Here is a 19374-nt window from a genome sequence, read left to right on the forward strand (position 1 = left end):
CAGCAGGACAACGACCCCAAACAGAATGCACGTAACGTCAAAATATGTCTTTTTCCTTGTAAACAGCAGTCACACACACCACCACAGTACCCCGACATCAATACCATTGAATATCTGTGGACCAAATTCGGAGCAGTGGTCCAAAACCACAAAATTAGAAATAAAACCCATTTAAAACAAGTGTTGCAAGAAGAATTGGGTAAAATATCTTCAGATACCACCAAAAATGGGTCGAATCGGTACCATGACGTTTAGGGGCCATTTTAAGAACCAAAAGACATGCAACCTAATAGTGACACTTTGTTTCAATGCGTGATATTGCAAAAATTTCAGTGGTGTATTCTCAATTTTTTTAGGCAAAAGTTTACGTATGTTTATTTAAAATGCTTCTGAAACTTTTCGATTTAGAAGTTCTTCGTTGATTTTTATTTATTTTTACTCTAAATTAAACCATTTGTTATGTGTAAAAATGAAAACATGTTTGCACTTCCCGGTAATAAGTTATTTACATTGAAAGTCGGATTTGTCAAGTAAAAGTAAGGTGTACTCTCAATTTTTTGAGCCACTGTATATATATATATATATATATATATATATATAAAGTAAATGCTTTAAATATTCAAAAATTTTGTTTTCAATGAAATCTGAAACAGAAAGTAAATTCAAAATTTTATTTTTTATCTGTGATAATTAGAAATGAAATGAAAGGCAATTTAGCAGACGATTAAAGCAACAAATTTCTGAAACAAGTTTAAATACTATAAATAAGTTTTTTTTCTTTATCTATATTTAGGTTATTTAAAAATTATTCCCGAATCCTTTTCCATTTCTGTTATCATATTCTAGATATTTTTTTGGATTATTTTCAGTATGAATTTCTTTGTTTCCGATTGCACTGTTGCAAATTTAGATATTTTTAAATATCATTATTTTCCACTCATATTGTAATTTCTGACAATAAGTGCATGGGAAGTCTATAAATCATATACTTTTGACAGATATTAATTGATAACAGTACCTCCAAATTGGTTGACATACATTTTCACGTTAAAAAAAACTGAAAATATATAAAAATTTGCTGATTCAAACTGCATAGTAGATCATAATACATAGTAGTGAAGAAAAAGAAAAGAATTTAAATTTAAAAAAAAAAATGAACTGCGTTCAAGGAAAAAAAATAATAATAATAAGCTACCAATCTGTGAAATCCCTTTTTCATCTCACTGAAAATTGAAAACGAAAACTTTAAAATCCGTTTTTCTCAAAATGTGGTTTTTCCAAAAAATTTTCAATTTTCGGACACGATTACTGAAATACTGTGTACAATATAAATCTGAAATTTGTTGCATATTTAATTACGAAATTAACTAATGATGAACTATTGTAAGTTACGTTCATTTTGGCAAAAAAAAAGACTAAAATTTTGTGATTTTGCACTAACGCTGTTGTAATTTGCAGGAATTCTGAGTTATTCTTAAGCTTTTGCTTCAGTACTATTCCTTTTTTTTTTTTTTTTTTTTTTCTTTTTTCTTTTTTCTTTTCTTTGACAGTGTTTTAAAAAAGGCTAAATTCAGGATTAAAAATTTTTTCTCTATTTAAAAAAATAATTAAATTATAAAATATGTTTTATGATATATTAATATTTCGCATAAATGTCATTGGAAAAATAGAAAAATATAGCTTCATATGCCATTATACTTTAATGATGAGCTTAATTGTAGTATATGCGTATGATCATTATAGTTTAAATCGCGTGTTTATTTTGTGTACAGTTCATTTTTTCATACTAGATGTATATTTATGCAAGAAAATGTTTGTGATGCGCATGTCAAATCGTTTGTCATAGGGCGTTTTTGGCACAAACTTTTTTTAGGATGTTAATGTGCACCGTATTGCGAGTATGTACAACTTTAAAATTTCAATTAAACAAAGTGACATTTTGACTTTTTGCGCGGTGACTTCCGAGAATACTTAATACCATTTAATTGCCGTACAATTTTTTTTCTGATTTTTGATAAATTTTTAAACATATTTTGTGCATGATTTTCAATAATAGCTTTCATTGTTGCAATGAAATTCGAACCGCACAAGATAACTTGGAATTTGAAATAGATTGTTTTGATACTTTTAAGATACTTTTTTCTACTCTTTTATTCTAAAATAGATAACTTTTTTAAAAAAATAATATGCGATTTTTTAATGGGAATCAACTTTATTAATTCTCTTTTGTTGAGAGAATTATGATAAGAGATTTGATTTAAATTAAACGATATTTCGGCCAATCACCTGGTCATCAAAAGATCAAGTGCTTATTTAAAATTTGCTTTCTTAGTTTTTTATTCGTCCGCAAAATATTAGTAAAAAAAAAAAAAAAAATGCGGTTATCTCTAGGGTGATGGTTAACTTGGTGAGATTTTTTTGGACACTTTGTTCAACAAAATTATTAAAAAGTTAAATTTGAAGAATTTCATTTAAAATATGCATACTTAAAAAAATCTTAATATTCTGCTTTTAAAAAAAAAAAAAAAAAAAAAAAAAAACTTTTTGTTTTTCTGTGAATATTTTGGGATGTATTTGACGTGACTAAATACTTTGGAGGTCACTGTGTTTACGATTGAATTTTTGACTTTGTCCACTGAAATAATATCCACTGAATAATATAATCTTAATTTTCAACGTTTGATTCACATGAGTACATGTAAGAATTTCTACAAAGAAATTCAGTGTTTTATCTATTACAATATTGCTGTTAATAATCCTTTACTTAATCCATTATTCGTGAAAGTAATTAAAAATAGTAGGTGGATTAATGTTTTTTTTTTTTCCCTTCTTTTTTTTTTGGAATTCTAGTCAATTTCCTTTCCTAGCCTTCTCTAAAGTGATTTAATAAGAACATTAAACAATAATTTTAAGTAATAATTTTAAATACGTGTTCTCCCTGCTTGATTTGGTCGAAGCAATTATTATGGATAGTGATTATTTGATATAAAAAAAAATTCACTTCACTTATTATCTTTACAAATTGTTACACCTCATAAATTTTCTCAAAACTGCTTCTTTGGGTGGAGGGATATAATAATCGATTATTTTACTCGCTTTTGCTGTAGCTGAGATTGAATTATTCGCGAATCATCTAAAATAACAGTCTTTCAGAACTCAGTTTATATTATTGATTTTTAAAAAACAATTGTAGTGATTGAAGAATAAAACTTGTTCTTTATCTTTCATTTACAAATTCTGTTACTCATTGGCAAAAAAATCTTTTGTTGTGAAAACAAACCTTGATAATTTGGTCTGAGAAATTTCAAGGTCATGATTTTTTTTTTTTTTATCCTGTTGCAACTTTAATTATAAGCATTAATTTTCCGAATAAATTTTCCGATTTCTAAATTCGACGTTTAAAGTGATCTGTAAATATCTGTGTGCGTTATATAAAGTGATCTGTAATATAACGAAATATCTGTAAATTCTTGTCCCTGAATATTCCACCGTAAATAAACCAAAAACCGGTAGAAGGAAAGGAAGAAAAAAAAAAGCGTGGTATATCACTTTTTTAAAAAAACCTTGAGGAGTCCTTTTTTTTTTTTACTCTATCGCCGTGCTATGTCGCTACATTTGGCGTGCAGTTGCACAGCTGCTTTATGATGCCGGTGCCAAAAATGTGTTTTCTCTCCGATAAACTTCCGGTGCTTCTTTTTCATACTATTCGTCTCCAAAACTTTGTAAATGATCGTAACTAGTATATTACTTTTAAACTTCTCTCTGAGGGAAAATTATAGGTCACAAAAGAACCTTTTTTTGGGCGGAATTCAGGAAAATGTTGAACAAATAATTTTCTTAATGGTTAATACGCAATTTTTTAGTAGATAGCCTAGATTCTTGTAAAAATTTCCAAAGCCATTTAAGAGAATTGGCGTCATTCTGCAACATGAGAAGTTTCGTTTGTTCCAGTAGATTTTTCGATTAAATTTTTTGAATTCGCAACTTTTAATGTTTTATACCTTTATAACGTAATTTTTTTATTCGCTATTTCATTTTTCCCGAAAAAATTTTGTTGCCACCTTTAAGTTACTAAACAAAAACAAAAATGTAATAATTATTGATGACTATTCGATTAAAAATAATCGTTTGAAGAATCTCTAAAATCTTGTTAACCATGATGTTTTTCTTCACAATTTTTGTGTTTTTAGTTTGTCTTAAAATGTTTAATGTTTTAGTATCTCAAATATTTTATGTGTGTTTTATTTAAGTGCCTCAAAAAAAAAAACGATTATGTTGGAAATTTCACGATTACTTTTATTTTTCTGGGTGATCATATGTGTGTATATGGCTCACAATTTAAGATACTTAATATAACAACCAATTATTACATTGCCAGTTTCTGGAACTAATATCATCTGCATATACAAGTTGTTATCTCGTGAAAATTACTAAATCGTTTTTTGAAAAAAAGATTAATAGAATTACAGTCAAATGTTTTATCAGAAAATTTCATTGCAACTATATATTAAAAGGCTGTTATTTACAATTTATTTATTTTTTGTTACGAAATAAATTACCTCATTCATTCTGAATATTCACGGAGCTTGCTGACGAGTTAATTCGTTCTCCATTAAGTGCTTTTTATCCTTGAGCTGAGACATCAGTCTAATGGCCACCTGAAACCTTTATTTTTCCACTTAGTCTGCTAACGTTCATTGATTTGACCTTCGATTATTTTTTTTTTTAATTTTAAGCAAAATTTCATAGTAAAATGTAACTCTCTTTTTGTATTTTCCAAAAACTATCATAAGCATTTGCGCTGCTTGATTCTAAACAGTTATGGATGTTTGAAAACAAGGAAAAAAAGTATAGCTGTTTTATTTTCAAGGTTTAGATAAAACTGATTTTCGAAAATCTGCTTTTTTTTTTAAAGTTCACTTAGCATTGTTTTTTTATGTAAAGTAAGATATCATCGAAATTTCGCTGTATTCAGTCAAGCATTAAATAACTCTTATGTATGCTACCTCTTCTACTGATTATTTTAAAAAATTCATGAAGGTCAAAGAAACGATTGTTCTAGACGACAAATGTTCAGCATCTTATATCGAATGTAAAGAAGCCATAAACTAAGAGCTGAAAGAAACTAATTTACGGATTATCGTAACTAACTAATGTACTCAATCTAAATTTGTTTCGTTTCAATTGTCATAAAATTTATATAACGTGTTTAATATTGCTGGTGTAGAATTATTGTGAGAATTATTTTTACTTTCTCATGTACGGATTATTCAAAGAGAAAATATTATAATAATCCTCAACAATTTCTGTCTCGAGATTTTTACGAGTTGGCCCGTTTCAGACCATCCTTAGTTCATAAAACATATTTTGGGTATTATGCTTGTCTGTGGGTGTATGCCTGTCTACCTCGAAAACGCTTTGAGTTAGACAAACAAAATTTGGTATGTGGTCTTTGCATCAAATTTGTTGGTTTCTGTCATATTTTGAGTGAAATCCATTCCGAGAAAATATGTATGTGTGTTCCTGAGCTTTTGAACAAATAACTACGAAACGTATAGTGTTAGATGGATAAAATGGTAGTGGGATAAAATGGAGTTAATAGTTTTACCATCTAAAACGTAGACTCATATCTGTTTTTGAATTAAATCCATCAAGGAGTTGGCAGTCGTTAGTTTCATATGCATAAACGCGACTGCAAACGCGTTAACACCAAAGCATAACGATTTAGATAAATATGACCCTGTTACAAAAACTGTTGTTCTGTGTTAAATTTTGGTTTTAATCGACCTGAAAAAAAGGTGTCCAAAAAGCATTATCGGTTTTCTTTTCAGTATTGCGAAGCACAAAACGCTCATATACTACAGATTTAAAAAATAAGTGGGGAGACCCTCAGTATTGACGACGTTTACGTCTTTAGCCAAGATACTCAACTTTTATACCATCTTGAAAGGGGATTTATTATGAAGTATACGAGAAAGTTTCTGTTAGACAACCCCGCTAGTTTAAAGGGATTTTTTTAACGATTTTTATCATTAAAAAAAAGAATACTCCAATTATATTATTTTGTCTTCATATTAATTTTGCTTACTCCCTGTACTTCTCTTTAACGCTGAGTGATAAAAGCAGTACACTTCTATTGGCATTAATTTCATTTTTATTAATGAAAGAATACAATTTTTCTTTGTACTTAAGTCAAATTGAAGATATGATCCATAATTTAAAAAAAAAAAAAACTATATTTGGCACTTTTTCCCCCTTTTTCGTGGACATCTACATAATATTTCAAAATGGCATTAATTTTGTACATTTTTTTTTTTTCATTCTATTTACTTTGTTTGCTCATTAGTAGTGCATTTGTTGTATTGAATTAACCGCTTTGTGTAATAATCTTTCTGCTCAATGCTGAATCCGCCCTATAGTAATTCTTCATAAAGTCAGTTCCGAAATGGGAGTGATACATGAGGAAAAAGCTAATGTCAGATATGGCCTCAGAATTCGGCAATTCTTTATGGAATATGTGACTCATAGTTACATAAGTAAATGCAGTGTGGATTTTTTTTTTATTTGTGCACGTGTATAAATTGTGTAGGCACATATATAATCATCTGCGAGAATTGCACTGGGTGTGTAATTAATGTTGAGAAAAAGAGAAAATTAAAAAAAAAAAGAAAGTTTCTTTTTTATTCCCTTTTCCCTTGAATTTGCGAGGCTGGGCATCGTGACATCATAATGGGGATATATAGATAAGTAATAGGGAGACAAAACGCTAATGTGTTTATCATTTTTTTTTTTTTTACTTTCTCGTATACGAAGTAATAGCTAAAATAGTCATCATAGTATAGAAATCGTATAATTATTGTATAATAATAATAGTACAGTAATCGTGAAAAAAATTCGAACTCGAAATTTTGACGAATCTCCACATTTTAGACCTCTCTGAGTTCGAAAAACACATTTTTGAAAAATGTCTGTTTGTTTGTGACGAAGATAATTCAAAAACGATTTAAGCTAGAAAGATGACATTTAATGCATAGGCTTAAACCAAATCTGTAGATTTCTATCAAATTTTGAGTGAATTCCGTTCAGAGGAAGTCTGTCTTTCCATTCGGCTGTTCGAATATAATTTAACGCGATAACTACAAAACGAAAAAAGTTATATAGATAAAATTTGGTATTCAGATTTAACACCTTTAGTATAGACGCCTATAAATTTTGAGCGAAATCCAACAACGGGTCTGTCGGTGTGTACTTTCAGAAATATGTAAAGACGATAACTCAAAAAAGGCACTGACTTAAATATGACGAATTCGTTTCGTGATTTAGCGACTTTAAGTGTAGTTTATGTCAAATTTTTGTTTCAATCTTTTGGGAAGAACTTGTTTGAAACTCAAATTCGATTTTTTGATACTTTTGACAGCATTAGGGTTAATCGCCAAAAACACATGGTACGGCACTTAGTATATTCCGTAGAAATGCTAAATTCACGTCAAAGGTTAATATTTCATAATTATTGTACACCAGTGCAAAGCGTTCATTGGAATAACATTTTTATTAGAGAGAATGCGAAAAAGCACTGACTTTAAACCACTCCTGTTGGTTTAAAGTCAGTGATGGTGGAAAAACAGTATAATACCATAGATGCCATTTACATTTAAATCGTTGTTGACGGCAAGAGCTGAGAAAGTCACGTCATGTCTCTTATTCATCTCTGCATCAGTAACGTAGCATTGGGGATGTAAGGGGACATAGATATCGTGAGTATCATGCCGATTAGTGTTTTTGTAACTTTTATAGCCGAATATGATGATGGTGCGAAAAAATAATATCGCAACCCTGTTATCATTTATGATCATAGGCATTTTGTGACAACTGTGGGAAAATCGCACAATATCAGGGCGCAGATAATCTTCACTATGCCTCTGCTGTGTGATCGTGATACGCATCTGATTATTCTGAATTATTTAAAAGACTTTGGGATGGATACCTTACGACTTAAATTTACTTCTGTTAAAACAGCAAATATTTTGACTTGAGTATCTATCTATCTAGTTTATCTATCTAGTATAGTTGTTCTGGTCATTACTAGCATTAGTAGATTTGCAGGTCCTTCGGGAAGATATTAATTTAGCAGATGAAGCAATCACGTTTGAAATTTAGTTGTGCATGCAAGAAGAAGAATTATATCATAGTAGAAAAGCGGGATTTTCAAAAAATAAAGAATCGGTGATAACCCCATTTTTCTTCCGTTTTGGTGCTTCCCAAACATGTAATTCGTGAAGTTTGTGGAGTGTCATTCACGAGATATCACAGTTCTGCGGGAATTGCAGGTGAAAAAGCCCATTAGTTATCTTGGATCTTTCAGCTGTCACAAACGTGCACTGTTGCTGGAAGTTGCATCTGAAAGAAAAATAACATTGAAAGCAGGCCTGGGCCTTATCATTGTAATGATTGACTTATCCTGCGGTCACGAATTTATTAATAGGAAACACGCGTGTCATCATAAAATGCATCCCTGGCCACTCGCCAAAACGTTTTAAATGCGATGATTGGAGTTCAACGTGTGCATAGGTTTATCCAAGTTTATTCTTGCTTTTGTTGATGTCTGAACAAAGAGTGAACCAGTTTGACTGTCTAGGCAATTGTTACACTGTTTCTTTCCTACTATTACTATTCTAAGTGTTTTATTTATTTGTCGTTTTACATAATACTCGTGAAATATCTGTACATTTCCTCTTTTTGATAAATATAAACTTTGAAAAATGTTAAAAATGGAAAAGAGATGCAGCTGGATGCAAAATAAATGTTGAATGCGTATAAATTTTTTACGAGAAATAAGCATATTCCGTGTTTATAAGTATGGAATTAATTAAAAGTAATTCGTATAAAATGTTATAACCCAATGCTTGATTATTTTTTTTCACTCTTTGGCTTTACTTTGTTTCCGATCAAAAATTTTACTTTCAAATCTTGAAGAATTTATGTGTTGCAGATTTTCTTCTGACTTCGAAAAACACATTTTAGAAATTTTCTCTCTGTCTGTAGAATTATATAAATTGTTGGACTAAATCTGTCTTTGAATTGATTGATAGTCCGCAGTCTCTGTAGATGAGGTAAAGCAAGAGCGCAACAATTTAGCTAATTTAATACATACTTTCGAAATGGTGGATTTCCTACTAGGAAGCTGCTTAGGACTGTTGGGTTGAGAACGGGTCACAGGAAGTCGATTAAAAGCCAAGTCAATCTTACCCAAAAGTTGACGAATAAATAAATATGTAAAAAGTGCAAATTCTATAAATTAAAAAGAATTTAGGATCAGAATATGTGTTTACATTGAATTATTGAAATCATTAAAAAAAGTATAAAAAATTGCTCATTCGAAATATATTGAAATATTAATTATTTAATTATTCATGCTGTGTTCCATTTGATAGATTTTGTGAAATAATAACTTTTAATATTATGTTTGTTTAAATTTTTTTCCTTTTATAGGAAGTGTTTAGAAAATACTGTAATCGTCAAAAAATTCGAATTTTTGTCAAATCTTTATTTTTAAATTGGAATAAATTTTTAATATTTTGATTGAATTGAAAATCAATTGAATTTGAAATTATATTGATAAGTAATGAAAAAAGACCCTCGTAACGTGTATTGCAAAAGACCGCAAAGTAAGGTTCAATGATACTGTATCAACTTGATATTTTGCATCAAATAAACAAAACTGTCCCAAACTAAGAGTATCTGGTATTCGGTATCAGTGTTCGGACTTAGTTGATACTAGTTAGTTATCTCGTGGACCTCATTCGTTTTCAATTGGGTAATATCTATCAATCTCATACAAAGTATTAGGGCGATGTAGTCTTGCCGCGGTAGTGTTATAAGCATGCTTGATGGTTTTCTTATAGATAAATGTATTTCATTCCCACCCATTACGTTGTTTATGTCATATAATGACACATATACAGCTGATAAATCCTAGATTCCACCAATAATAACTACCTCGGCAAAGCCTTTCCTCTTATCACCCACCCGTCATTCACTGTCAAAACCAAGCCAAAGGCACATCCTCTTCAATACGTTATCTGAAGAACAAAATCCTAATTTGATGTCATATTCGTGTAAGTATCAATTACCAATACCAGCACAAGTGCGAGAACCGATATCCATAGATAACCCAGTTTTCCTACGGATAAAGAAACGATTACCATCTATATCCAGTACAGAAATATTAGATACAATCGGTTTGTTTGTCTGTGCGAATGCAGTGATTCAAAATGCATGAAATTTATGTGCTATTTACATCAAAATTGTAGGTCTATATCAAATTTTTGGCCCAATCGAGCAACCAGTACAAGTTCGAAATGCATACTCAATCTGAAAACCTCAACCCCGAATTATGTTGGTATACGACAAAGCATAGAGGGCACTCTCTCTGGTTATGTATAAAATCCTGCATTGATTCAGATAATTAATACAACGAATAAAGGACCCATTGATTAAGTTTCTTGGGATTTCATTTTTTGAAGTGTTAACGTATGTGGAAAAATTTCTTTTATTTGAATGTGATCTAGAAAAACTTTGTAAGGAGAGAGTAAAAATTCCCCCAAATTCTTTTTATAATCCAAGAAACAACCACGGTTTCTTCAGTTCACTTTGCATTTTTTTTTTTTTGAATTTCAACAAATATTTAAATAAAAATAATTTTATTCTTTAATAAATCATTTTATTTAGAAGGTCATTCATCTTTGAAATTCTCTTAATTCATCTGCTGTTGTTGTCAAGCATTAAATCTGTTTTCTTGTTTTGATTTTCCGATAAGTTCGCTTATAATACTGATTTGTCGGAAATTTCTTGTTAAGTATTTCTTTAGGGCTGTGGTAGTTTAAATTGGCATTTTTAACTCTTTTGGACGTAATGGGTTAAAAACTGTCCCACCATTTGCTTAATTTTTTATGTATGGTGAAATATATATATTTTAACCCGCCTCGATAAGTTACTCATAGTCATGCAGTTTAATATTTTATTTAAAATTTTTTTGTTCATTTGGCCATGTTGTGCACCAACGGTAAAGGCGTAAATAAGTGAAAAGAAAAATGCATACAAATCAAAACGCATCAGTAAGTTGTGCGTGCTATGTTGTGATTAAGGTTGGTGCATTATATGATGCTGTGAATTTTTGTGTGTCATAACTTTATGTGTTGTTTTATTATGCTATTTATAATTAATAGTTTTATAATAACATATTTGATGTTTTATACTAATTTCGAAACTATGAAGTTTGGGGATTATTTTTATTAATATATGTCTCCACCCTGTAAAAAAGAACTGAATGAAATGTAATTTTTATTTTGATTAATGTTTTATGAAATCGATTTACTGCTTGGTTGGCGAATTCTGTTTGAGTTGAACGAAAAACCATATAAAATCGCCCTCCCCCCTTCCTTTTGATACCTTTATCTTAAGTTGTTCTAATTTTTGATTTCGTTAACATTCATCACGCCCCGAACAACGCTGTGCGGGTGTTGCTAGTAATTAATTAATAAATAAATAATATATTTAAACAGAATTACTAAAATAAAAATAATTAATTGGAATATATCATTAACATGGTGATTAAATTAAAATTGTGTTAAAATAGGAAACAAAACGGACTAAATTATTGAAAGGAATGGCCTCGTAATGTATGCTTAAGATCGCCAAGTGTCTAAAGAACGCAATAAAGACTGCATTAATTCAATTATAAGCCAAATGTGAAGAGAATGCGAAGAAATGATAACTTATGCTTTTAAGCAATAACTTTTAAAGCACTGATAATTATTTGGGTCGAGAAAAATCATATGTTCCTAGGGCTACTTGCTCTTGCTTCGCCGCTGTAAGAATAGTAACTATAATTCTTTTCTAATAGCAACACATCTTTTTAATATGCCACTAAGAGGATTTGAATTCTAAGAGGAAAGATTATGCTAATTACAGTCCATATATACTTATTCAGTATCTATTACAATACAGGCATATTGATACCAAATAAGGATTTTTATATAATTGTAATACAGTTTTTATATTTCCTAGACGATGTTGTGTTCACGTCCAATAAACATCCGAATCGAATGTGTAATTAAAATAAAATAAAAATTAATTTATCAGAGATAAATTTTTTTTTTTTAAAATTGTTCTCAAATAAGAGAGCATATCTTTTGTTTTCATCTTATAGCTATTTGTATTCATCTTCAGTTGAGAATCGCTTTTCTGTCAAAATAGAAAACTCAATATTACCTGCTCTGACGAGTTGGTAAGGGTGACATAAGAATTGTACGATAGAAGGCGAGACTACTTTGATAAATTGGGAAACGCTGGTATTCCAAAGTTTGCCACATCTGACTGTGTTTCGCTTTTTCATAGCACTGAATTCTCCATGAGCACTTCTCAGAGAAAAAAATTCACTGAAGTCAATACCTTATTTTATAACCTTGTTATATCTTCGTAATCCCCTCTTTTCATACTTTTCTTCCTCTCAGAAGTGTTCTTGTGTGAGGTAAAAAGTCAGCCGCCAACTCTTCAGAGACAACCTATATTCACGAATGGAACTGTCATTTGAAGACGCGTATGAAATAGCTCATAAGTATGCCTGTCCGTTTTTTAAAGAAAAGTAGTGATTGACGAATTTTTGTCTCAGTGATAATTTTTTTATAAAGCTTTCTTTTCCTTCTTTCTAATTCTTTTTTTTTTCTTCCTGTCTCCGTAATTTTATATGATAAAATCTTTTCTCTTTTTGTTTTGCTTTTCTTTTTCACACATAAAATATTTAATTGTTCTTGCATCATTATTTAGATGTTATTATAAGATTAAATTTATTTGCATTAGTTTGGTATACCTCAAACTTGCATTCAAAGTTCCAAATAAAACTTTATTTTAAGTAGTAAACTAATAAATAAGTAAATATAATAAATGAAATGAATTAATAAATATTTACCCACTTGTGTGAAAAAATAAATCAACAAAATTTCACAAGCGGACATTATCTACAGAAGAGATAGAGAGAGAAACGATTTTTGGTATCTTTTTCTGATGCTTAACAATAAACCATAAGAAACCAGCAGGAAACTTTCTCATTTATTCTCTAATAAGTATTTATTCTCTATAAGTATTCTAATAAGTATTAACTGCAAGCCATTGGCAACCTATAGTTAAGAATGAACCTATTAGCGTATTTTTGCGATTTATTGCTGAGATGCGGTTAATACAAAAGTACTAAAAAAAAAAAAACATCAGTTTGGGGCGAATTTTCCCCAATCAATTGAATTCAAAATGTGACACAGAATTATAATTGTAGTCACAACATTATATAATATTATTTTCCATTGCGCTTATGAGTTATTGCGTTTACATGCATTCAAAAGTACAGACCGATAAATGGTCAATCCTTTGACAGGTGCGATTCAAAATTTGAGTGGAACTTTTATTTTAGATTCTAAATCTTTGTACTAAATTTTATCTCTCTAATTCGTTGTATTTTGTAATTATTGAGTCTGTTTGTACTCAAACAGCCGGACAGACAGATTTCCTCTAAACGAAATTCATTCAAATTTTGATAAAAATCCACGATTTTGATCTAAACTCCATATAATAAATTTTATTTGTGTAGTTCAAAATGATTTTGAGTTAGTGTATTCACAGACTAAAAGACAAAATTGTGTTTTTCGAACTTAAATGGTTTTGAAACGTAAGGATTCGTCAAAATTTCAAGTATGAATTTTACAATACCTTTTCTGTATTTCGTAAAAAAGAAAATGGTAAAAAAAAAAAAAAAAACCCATAGTAGGTGTAGAATATGTTAGCGAGAAAGAGTTAATTTATTGTAGAATATTGTAGAATACACATTTTTGTATTCTAAAGTTATTGCCATTTCTTTTTTTAAATATCAATGTTTCTATTTCATCGGAGATGGCTGGAATCTTTATTCAAAACGAATGACTTGAAATTCTACCCAAAAATAAGTACGTTGTATTGCAGGTACATTGTCCAAAAAAGAGTATTTAAATTGAAACATCCAAAAGGCCCCATGTTTAATGAAAAAGGATATCCAGCCAGTAGGATTTATGGTACTCGGATGTGTAATGTGTGAGACAGAGATGTCAAGGTCCATTCGTTTAAATCTCTAATAATAATAAAAGCGAATGGGCGTGTCTGACTATTTGTTGGCGCTCTACTAGGCAGATCTAATTAGGTTGGCTAATTAGATCTAGAACTACTAATTTTGAAAAAGACACGCACATAATAATTGTTTGGGATTGTGTATCATAGGGCATTCTTTTTATAATTTTAAAGATTTTACAAAAAAGGATGGACACGCTGATAATTTTTAGATATAGTTCAATGCAAAAATTGCTTTTGCTTAGTTTTAAAATTAAAAAAAAAAAAAAAAATTTATTTTTTTGTTGATGCCAATTTTTTTTCGTAGTTTTTATTTGTAAATTTTTTTTTTAAAAAAAATCATTTATAATTTACAAACAATACTTTTTGTCGTTGCAACAAAATTTAAATCATTGTCATTGTTTCTTTTAATATTTAATTGCTTGCTTTTCTTCCATTGTTGGAACCTGAAGAATAAAGATTATTATTCTTATTCTCAAATCCTTTGGCAATGTCGTAATGAATTTTTACTTCTATTTTATTTCATTAATTTCTACTGTCTCTTATTCAAAGTATACAAAGAGAAAGTATTGTAATCGTCAAAAAGTTCGACCTCATGATTTTGACGATTTTCACGCTCCAGATCTTCTGGAGCTCAAATATTTTTGAAATTATGTCTGTCTACGAACATGTTAGCTAAAATATTTTGAACCAGGCAGATAAAATTTGGTATGCAAACTAAATTTTTTCATTTCTATCCAATTTTGAGCGAAATCCACATGCAAGAAGTATTTCTGGGTGCAAATGAGCACGATAACAGCAAAATATAAAAAGCTAAGTGAATAAAATTTAATACAAAGATTTAGTGCAGTTTTGTTCATAAATTTTTAGTTAGCGCTAAATGGATAAATTTAGCACACAAATGTAGATCCGTTTCAAATGGTCAGCCTAATCTGCTTACAAGTTGAACACCTATTATTCTGCACATTCGCATTGTGTAATTAATCTACAACTTAGCTATAAAAAATGATATGGTTACTAAAATTGAACTTCTGTGTCAGATTTTGATTTCATCGGTCAATAAATAAATAGTGCGATTAAATGCATACTCGGAAGTCTTCATTTTATTACGAAATACTAAATGCTTATATACGGATTCTGAAAATAAAAATTAAAACTCTCATGACTTGCTCAAAGACTGATTTCATAGTCTTGCTCAACGTCCACGATTTTTATACAGGACGAAAGGGTGGGTAGGTTGATAGGAAATGTATGAGAGAGTTCCGGGGAAACCTTTCAAGCTGTATTTTGTGAACTCTCTTGATAAATTTTCCAAATATACTGTGTGTCTTATATTTTGAAAGACCTTATTTCGTGTTCTTCAATTTTTATTAGCATGTTTTCAATCCAGTAAAACTTACTGTTAGGTATGTTCATACAATACAAGTAAAGTGTCATATTAATCTTGAAATCACCTTTGCATTTTATTTTCTAAAGAGAAAGGTGAAGTAAAATATTCTGCAATTGTATGTAAGATGGCATGAATAGTTACCCTTTTTATATACATGAGTCACCATGTAGCTTGAATCCTTGAGGGAGTTCAAGTACTCAATTTAAAGAACTGGAATAACAATAACACAAAACTCCTACAATAAATGTATCACAAATTGATATTGAGTGAACGAAGGATACCAATTTATGCACCAAACAACTGAAATCAAATGCAACACACAGAAAAAGTTCCATATATTGGCCATTTGTCGTTCTGAAGCTTTTCTGTTTATGGGAAAAATATGTATATTAAAACAAAATCTCTAATATCATTATTTCTGACACAATGAATTTTGAGATATATCTGAAAGGGGGAAAGTACTCTATTTGAAGATATCTAAATTCAATATAATTTGGGCATTTTGGAATTTTTCAGTTTTTTATGAAGTTTTTCGATTTTGCTTTTAATTGGAAAAATAAACCCATAATCATTTCATCGGTAGGTGTTGAAAAAAGAGCAATGATATCTATTTTTCGAAATATGATCGACATCTTCTTTCACATTTCTCCACAAAATGATTAAAACTTGATGGTGTTTTGAAATAGAAGCCTATTGAGGCATTCATTGCTAAGTGAAACATTTTAAGTGTCCAAAATGTCTTCGTTATTAACGGAATTTTTTTCTGCCTAGCCTCCTAGCCTTTCTAAAACAGTTTATTTAATCCCATAAACTTTTCCTGCAATGATTGTTTATCATCATGGTATTTAAAATTTCGAACTCTTTTCAAATCACATTTTCTTTAATGATTTTAAAAATTTTGTGTTTTTGCAAATATTCGGCCGACTAACTATTTTTTACCGATTACCTTTTTATCATACTGACGTAAAACAAGTATTTTAATCTAGATTTGGTAAAACTCTCTTGGACATTGTTCAGGAATAAGGGTATGACAAAAACGATTTCTTTGTAACCACGACCGCTCTGGGATTGATTTCTCATAAAGATAACTATGGCCATGGCCTAAGACGTAGCAGTTGAGTTTACAAGCACGTATACTAAAAGAAATTTTAAAATTTTCATTAATATTTTGAAAATATAGAACAAAAAATAATTTTTTAAAAACATCCTTTCACAATCTTTTTTTTTTAATGAACAGTATGAACTTAAGACGGTTTAAGATGTTTTTTTTAAAGTATTGGAATATGTTCAGTTTCTCTGGAAACTCGTCAACTCTAAATTAACTCTTCAAATACAGACTCCTATGAAAAGTATGTCTATTAGCACTACAGGCCAGAATGTTTGACCTAGAGCTATCAAATTTGATACAGATATATTTTGAAGGGTGGAGATGTATGTGCAATTCGAAGTGATTTTTTTTAATGTCAATAGAATTTTAATCAATTAAAAATTAAATTAGATTAGAATGCTTGTTCCGCTATAAATTTCGAAAATATTGCCTCACAAAAATGAATTTTAAACCATTTTAAAGTCGAAAAATTTTTATTTTCAATAAAGTCATTAAAAATTTTTTAGTCTAGATTTAATTAATTTTTAAACATATTTTTTAAGCATATTTCATAATAATATTTTCATTGCTGTGAGTGAAATCAAAATCGTTTTTTAAATCAAATAATCGAGTGCCTATTTTTCTTCCATTGTTGTAAGCTGTGGACGAATCCTGTTTAATATCTACGAAATTTACAGGACGAATAAAAAAAGTGAAGTTACAACAACAATATAAATTTAGAAATGAAACCGGAAATAATAGTGCAATGATGTCATGGAACTGGTTTTCATGAGAAAAGTTAATATGTACAACAAATAGAACAGTGCAAGACTATTAAATTAACATGGCTTTAATGTCTGACAATTTGATGGAATCATGAATACGAAGTCATATCTAAACGACTTAATGAATTAAATATAACCAGTATTTCCTGCAAATTATTAAATTTCCTGCAAAGGCGACTAGCAAATGATAATAAATAAAATTAATATATAATAATCAACTGATAAACAGGTATTCGTGCCCAATTTTTCTGCTATTATAAATTAATTCCATCAGAAATATGAATAAAGCTAAGATTTCACTATGAAATTTTTCTTTATTTTTGAAAGCAAGTAAAATGTATTCATAAAAATTTTGTATTTTATAGATCGCATTTTTTTAATAATGAATTGATAATAAGGAAATAGAAAGGGAATCAAAACTCGATTGTTATTGTAATAAGTGAGGGCTAAAATCTAAAGGGATAATACATAATAGACATTTCATAAATTAATGAAATTAACTATGCCAATTCGTGTCCCTTCCAAATGAAAAATTGGCAGTGTTTTGGAACTTGCGGTATTTCAGAGAGAATTCAGAAAAAGATATTTTTGGCGAGGTTTCAGAATGTCGTTTCTCAGAGTGGATGAAAGATCGGTGATGTCGCATTTCTATCGAAATTTATAACTTTTTTTTTTTTTAATTTTCTCTATTCTTAATTGAAATTTAAATTATGTTATGGCCTTCAATACTTATTCATTTTTTTTTCATGCTTAATTTAAACTTCGTAAAAATTATTTAATTTTGTGTTTCCCTTATTTAAAACTTTATTATTTTGCAGAATTAAAAAATATGTATTTCTACTGTCTTGAAATATTTCTATTACTTATATCCTTAAATATATATATAAGTATCCAGATGTAGATTAAAAATTGTATAATATCAATAATGCATTCAATTACTGTTCAAAGATTTTCAGAATTTAAATATTTTGTGCTTATTATTAATATATTTTTTTTTCTTTTACAGATTTAAATTTATAACATGGGAAATCTTTTAAGGCTTTTGTCTAGAGATGATAACCCAAAATATGATGTTTTTGTTGATTTTGAAAGTAAGTTTGTGTACATTTGCTTTGCCTTAGTAAAATTAAATTTCTGTGTAAAATGTACAGCAGATTTGTGTTTTAATATTTTATTTTAAAAATGTATATACATGTCATTTTATCATGTTAAAAAGATGTACATTCCAAATAAATATTTTAAAATTAAATATACTTCAGTAGTGGAAAATTCTTAATAATTAATATTATTGTTGCAATCCTTTTTTTAGTAATTTTTATGTAATATTTCTGTTTATTATATATATTAAGGTATATATAATTTATAACTATATTTGTGACTATTTTTTTTTTCATAATGATTTGTTAGTTGTTAAAAGAAAATTAAGAATTTTTAGTTGCTAATGAAAGATTAATGACTTATGCATTTCTCATCATATATATATATTTTATTAGATGCTCAGCCTACAGAAATGGAACTCGAGTCTTATGAAATAGTTGATGAAGTCTTGCAACATTCTAAAGACATATTAATAGAACTTCAAACTTATAAAGGGGCTGTAAATGAAATACGTGAGGTACTGGTGATCTAAATTATTAGTTTAGCTTCTAATTTTCTGAGCTTTTTATAATTACTTGAAACATGCTGTCAATTTGATTCAAAAAATTGATTTTAATGTTATATTTTTTTAAAACTTTATTCCATTTTTTATATATAAAAATGTATTTTTGCTTAAAAATATCTTTTAAATCGTTTTTTCCCCTCTTCTTTCTCGGCAGTCCTTTTACTGAGTGATGATCAAAACTAAAAAGAAATGCTAATTGTATTAGTGTCCTGACTTTGTCTTTACTCAAAATCAATGTATTTATACAATATACACTATTAAAGCACTTTTATAAATTATTTAACACAAAAAATATTTTTTA

At 29.0% G+C, this 19374-nt stretch overlaps 1 protein-coding gene across 1 annotated transcript in view; it reads left to right on the forward strand.

The window, feature by feature from the left end:
- The window catches only part of LOC129968449 (CYFIP-related Rac1 interactor B-like), a 45850-nt gene that overhangs the window by 13283 nt on the left and 13193 nt on the right, over positions 1 to 19374 (forward strand). Inside the window, exons 2-3 of the mRNA XM_056082321.1 lie at positions 18417 to 18501; positions 18904 to 19025. Of these exons, the coding sequence (XP_055938296.1) occupies positions 18432 to 18501; positions 18904 to 19025 (192 nt within the window). The 5' untranslated portion in view covers positions 18417 to 18431. The remainder of the gene's footprint in view (positions 1 to 18416; positions 18502 to 18903; positions 19026 to 19374) is intronic.

This window comes from Argiope bruennichi, chromosome 1, assembly GCF_947563725.1.
Source record: "Argiope bruennichi chromosome 1, qqArgBrue1.1, whole genome shotgun sequence".
NCBI classification, from domain to species: Eukaryota; Metazoa; Arthropoda; class Arachnida; order Araneae; family Araneidae; genus Argiope; species Argiope bruennichi.